General features: G+C 45.3%; 1 protein-coding gene across 1 annotated transcript in view; it reads left to right on the top strand.

Moving 5' to 3' along the window:
• The first annotated feature begins 4,233 nt into the window (after positions 1 to 4,233).
• DAZL (deleted in azoospermia like) overlaps positions 4,234 to 6,000 on the top strand; it is a 143,031-nt gene continuing 141,264 nt past the window's right edge. Inside the window, exon 1 of the mRNA XM_073632750.1 lies at positions 4,234 to 4,305. Coding sequence (XP_073488851.1) covers positions 4,234 to 4,305 — 72 coding nt within the window. The remainder of the gene's footprint in view (positions 4,306 to 6,000) is intronic.

Genomic DNA, 6,000 nt, shown 5'->3' with positions numbered 1-6,000 from the left:
ATATTCCTTTTGGAACGGCCGGCTCCCCTCCCATGAGCGGAGTGCGCTGCTCCGGGGTAGGCTATAAATAGGACCCGCCCTTCCTGCCCCGGGCCAGTTGTTCCCGCGTTCTCTGTTCAGTTTTTATCGTTTGTGGTGAAGTTGTGTCGATGGTAAGTCTGTGTGTCTGTCTAGTAGTAGGCCTGTCCGTCCTCCGCACACATACAGGGGTAATGAGAGGCTCTCCTCAGGAGACACCTGTGGGCTCCATGCTGCGCACTTCTCCCCTGTGTGGGATCGGCGGCTGTGTGTCTGTGGAGGAGGCCTAGAGATCGGGCCTATAATACACGATGGCCGGAGCCCCGTATAGCAGAACAGTGATCCGTGTACGTCATTGTGTAGAAGAACCCCAGAGATGGGATCACATCTAATCCGAGGTGTATGACGGTCTGTGTGCGCTCCTCATATGAAATTTTGATAATTTTTTTTTCCCCCCACAAATAGAGCTTTCTTTTGTTGGTATTTGATCACCTCTGCGGTTTTTATTTTTTGCGCTATAAACAAAAAAAGCATCAATTTTGAAAAAAAAAAAACACTTACTTTTTGCTATACTATCCCGTTAAAAAAAAAAAATTCCTCAGTTTAGGCCGATACATATTCTACATATTTTTGGTAAAAAAAACCGCAATAAGCGTATATTGATTGGTTTGCGCAAAAGTTATAGCGTCTACAAAATAGGGGATAAATTTATGGCATTTTTATTGTTTTTTTTTTTTACTAGTAATGGCAGCAATCTGCGATTTTTATCGTGACTGCTATATTGCGGCGGACACTTTTGACACTATTTTGTGACCATTCACATTTATACAGCGATCAGAGCTATAAAAAAATGCACTGATTACTGTGTAAATGTGACTGGCAGGGAAGGGGTTAACACTAGGGGGTGATCGAGGGGTTGATTGTTTCCTAAGGAGTGATTCTAACTGTAGGGGGAGGGGACTCACAAGGGGAGGAGACTGATCAGTCTTCCTCTGTACTGGGAACACAGATCGGTGTCCTCTCCTCTGACAGGACATGGATCTGTGTGTTTACACACACAGATCCGCGGGCCTGCTGTGTTCACAGGTGCCTAGTGACGCGGTGGCGTGCTCGCCCCTAGAGGCTCAGAAAGTAAAAGACGTCGTAAGACGGTGGCCCGGAGGGACAAAGGGTTCCTGCCGCCGTCATATCACTATGCGCGGTAGGGAAGTGGTAAATGAGGGTTGCACCGATACTAGTATCAGTGCCGATACAGAGTATTTGCAGGCGTACTTGTGCAAATGCTCCGGATGCCTAGTCCGCTACCTGGACACTCGGGAACGATCTGTGCAGCGGTGGGGGAAGTTATAATCACCGATCTACAGGCAGTCCCCGAGTTACAAACGACTCCTAGTTACGAATGGCCTCAAATGCCGGCCACTTGTGCTCCACGCTGGTCCTGGATACCTCCGGACACATCCCATACTGCAGTACTACATGTACTGCATGGCTAGAAGAGCCCCAGATAACATAACAAGCGCCCGGAACATTCCACATCCATGCACAGGCGGATGTTACACTTACGAATGCAGACTTCCTGTACCTGTGTGGCTTTCAATAAAGCTGCTGACTGCCGCTTCGCCTCCTCTCCCCAGCTATCAGCTGCTTTATTGAAAGTGTCGGGGAAATCGGTGATTATAACTTGCCACACTGATCGTTCTTAGTGTCCAGGTATCGGACTAGGCATTGTCCCCTGTGCTCCCCTCTGTGTCCTCCACCCCCCCGTCCCAGATGTTTCATGATGGAGAGCGGAGGAAGGATCCGGTAAATGTGTCATTTACCAGCTCCTTGCTTTTCTGAATGGACAGTCGCTGACTCTGTCCATTCATAACTGAGCATTGTAAACTGTGTTTACGATGCTTGTTTATGAATGGAGAGAGGAGCCGCTGTCTCCTGTCCATTCATCTTCATTGCAGCAGAGGCTGCTGAGAAAGACGGGAATCTGTGTCCTCAGTCCCTTTCCATGTCTCAAAGGGGAGATGTCAGGGGTCTGTTTAGACCCCTGACATCTCACCAAAGCCCCCCTACCCCCCCAACAGGGTTGATTAAAAAAAAGGAAACTTAATAAATATTTTAACGTAAAAATAATATAAAAGAACACTGACTGTCCACTACCCCCCCCCCACAAAAAAAAAAAAAAAAAAAAAAAAAAAATATATATATATATATATATATATATATATTAATTTAAAAAGTGTAAAATTGCTATATACACACAGTAAAAAATAATAAAAAATAAATTATAAAAAAATTAAACTGGCAGGGTCCACGCCTCAATAGTGCTGCATATTAGTGCCACTGTCACATGTCATAAAAAAAATCGGTATCGGTGAGTAGTTGAAAAAAAGTATTGGTACTTTTGGTACTCGGCCTTAAAAAAGTGGTATCGGTGCAACCCTACCCTTAATGACCAGGCCATTTTTTGCGATACGACACTGCGTCGCTTTACCTGACAATTGCGAGGTCGTGCAATGCTGTACCCAAACAAAATTGTCCCCCCCCCCCACAAATAGAGCTTTCTTTTTGTGGTATTGGATCACCTCTGCGGTTTTTATTTTTTGTGCTATAAACAGAAAAAGAGCGACAATTTTGAAAATAAAACAATATTTTTTTACTTTTTGCTATAATATCCACAAAAAAATACATTTGTTCATCAGTTTAGGTCAATATGTATTCTACATATTTTTGGTAAAAAAATAGCAATAGGCGTATATTTGGTTTGCGCAAAAATTATAGCGTCTACAAAAATAGTGGATATATTTATGGCATTTTTATTTTTTTTACCAGTAATGTCGGTGATCAGCAATATTTAGCGGTACTGCGACATTGCGGCGGACAGATCGGACACTTTTTGGGACCAGTGACATTATTACAGTGATCAGAGCTAAAAAAATAGCCACTGATTACTGTATAAATTATATTGGCAGGGAAGGGGTTAACACTAGGGGGCGTTCAAGGGGTTAAGTTTTCCCTAGGGAGGTATTTCTAACGCCCTTTCACACTGGGGCTTCGGCGGTAAATCGCTTTATCGTTTTTGCGGGGTTTTCGCCCCCCGCTAATGGGCAAAGGTTAAAACGACCCACAAAGCGCCGCTGCAGCCCATTCATTTCAAAGATGCGGCTTGCAGGAGTTTTTTTAATGTCCTGCCAGCGCACCGCCTCAGTGTGAAAGCCCTCCGGCTTTTACACTGAGACTGCAGGGGAGCCGTTTTACAGGCGTTATTTTTATCCCAAAAGCGCCTGAAAAAACGCCTCAGTGTGAAAGGGGTCTAACTGGGGGGGGGGGGTGTACTGGCTGGAGGAGGAGAGAGATCACTGTTCATGATTACTAGGAACAGAAGATCTCTCTACACCCTTGTCAGAACGGAGATCTATTTACATTGACAGATCGCCGTTCTGGCTCTCTGTGGAGAGATCGTGGGTAGCCGGCAGACATAGCGGCAGTCTGCCATGCACATCGGTTCCGGTGCTGTGCGCCTGCTATAGCCATTAAAGGGACCGACGTTACTTGTACGGTGATTTGTGCAGCCGAGCCAACCTGCCGCAGTATAGCTGTGGCGACTGATCGGCAAGCGGTAAAATTGGAGTTTCAGACAAAATTTGAAATCTTTTTGAAGCAAAAGCACACATACCTTTTTAGTGTTTTTTTTTTCAGGGTCTTCCGTCCCATGTCGCCGTGGCAAGGTATATACCTTCCGTGATTTTATTGTGCCCTCCTTCCCCCAAACCCCCGTTTTCTTCGGAGACCTGTGTGTGTCCCATAAGATGACTGGACCATTCACAAAGCGCAACGAAACAGGCTGTGAAGCCACAGGGCTTTACTTCCTGTTACCGTTAGGGCCCGTTCACACCACATGTAGTCTAGTGCATATTTTTTCTGCATCAAAAACACATAGAAAGTAGGTTAAATGGTTTTCAATGACAGTTCACACCAGTGCTTGTAGTTCCAGAAAAAAAAACATGCTGCATTTTTCCTGGACTGTACTGGAACGCTGAAGCGGATCAAACACACTGGAATGCACCAAAAATGCACTAGAACATACATGTCCGTATGTAAGGTTAAGGAAAAAGGGGGGGGGGGGGGGTGCACTGGACTGCATCAAAAACGTGCATGCAGAAAAGCATCTGGAACGCATCCAGACTGCGTTTCTATGGTGTGAACTGGCCCTAAGTAAGGATGACGGCGCCTGCACCCGGAGCCAAGGAACGGGTCAGCTTCAGGTGCCTACATTGCGGGCACCCTGGACAGGTAAGTGTCCTTATATTAAAAGTCAGCAGCTACAGTATTTGTAGCTGCTGTCTTTTAATTTTTTTTTCACTTAGGCTGGAACTCTGCTTTAAGCCTACGCTCACACAGGTGCAGTGCGGGAATCACATATTACAGGAATAACGCCACATTCCTGTGCAAACCATATGGATTCTTTGCAGTGCGATTTGAGCCTATTCATTTAGTATGGCTCAAATCGCATCCACATTAAAAAGGTGCATTCATCCTTTCTTTGCTGCACTTGAATCGTATTGTATGGGTGTTCACGCCCATGCGATCCGAGTCGGCCAATCACGCTGGGGTTGATTTACTGAAAGTAGATTGTGTAGCAAGTGCAGTTCCTCTAGATCTGAGTAGAGCATGCAAGGAAAATAAAAAAACAGCATTTTTGCTTGTACGTGATTGGATTACTAAAATCAGCAGAGCTTCCCCTCATATCTAGCACAGCTGCACATGCAGTACACTTACAATGCACTTGCGAGTGCACAGACTATTTGTAAAGTTAAATATCTGCACTAACCCAATAGTAACAGGTGAGGGTGAAACAGCCTGAATAATCAGCTAATAGTAAATGTGTATAAGAAAAAAGCGTGCATCCAATATTAAATATAACCTTTATAAAAAAGGTGAAATTTACAAACTCACACATGCTTGCACAAGAATCAGCCAACAGGAATAATCTCCTCAGGCTCCTTCAAAGGAAAGATCCTCTCCAGTGCAGCGGGCTGTACCGTAATATGGAAGAGACCCGAAACACCCTTCTCCAGGTGATCTCCAACATAGGATAAAAGGAAGAGGCTTCATGGGATAAAAGGAAGCGGCTAAGAGCCCTTTCACACTGGGGCGGTTTGCAGGCGTTATTGCGCTAAAAATACCGCCTGCAAACCGACCCAAAACAGCCTCTACTGTTTGTTCAGTGTGAAAGCCCGAGGGCTTTCACACTGAAGTGGTGCGCTGGCAGGATTCACCGCTCCTAAACCGCTCCTGCCCATTGAAATCAATGGGGCAGCACAGCTATACCGCGGCTATAGCCGCGCTATGCGATCAGTTTTAACCCTTTTTCGGCCGATAGCGGGGGTTAAAACCGCTAGCAGCCGAATACCGCCGCAAAAACGACGGTAAAATAGCGCTGTTTTACCGCCGACGCCCCCACCGCCCCAGTGTGAAAGGGGCCTAAGGCTTCATGTATACGGGACGTTGTTCAACCTCTCCTGAACATTTTAACTTGACAGCTAGAAACTGGCATCTAAAAACGTCCATTTAGCCGCGTTTACATGCCGCGTTTGTGCTTAAAATTATGGAAATGTGGCGCTCGCAAATGTTGTTAAACGTGTGACCAAGTGCGTTTGCGTTTAGAGAAAAACATTTTTTTTTTTTTTCAAAATAGCCAAATATGAAAAACACATGTAAACGAAACACGGCTGAATGCGAGTTACCACGTTTAGCTGCGTTTTGCGTTTGAAATGCCTCTAAACACAGCTTCTGAACGCAACTGCCTAGAAACCACTATAAACAAACCTGTGTGCATGTACTGATAAGATAAGAGGAGAGTTCAGGAGCAACTCCTAAACGTCTGTTTACCAGCAGCAGTGTACATGAGGCCTAAATGTAGCATTTACATCCAAGATAACGGTAGAAAGTGAAAAATCACACAGAGACCGGAGGCTCTATCTGGAC

This window comes from Aquarana catesbeiana, linkage group LG05 (assembly GCF_042186555.1).
Source record: "Aquarana catesbeiana isolate 2022-GZ linkage group LG05, ASM4218655v1, whole genome shotgun sequence".
Classification (NCBI taxonomy): Eukaryota; Metazoa; Chordata; class Amphibia; order Anura; family Ranidae; genus Aquarana; species Aquarana catesbeiana.
This window is presented reverse-complemented; position numbering and strand designations above follow the sequence as displayed.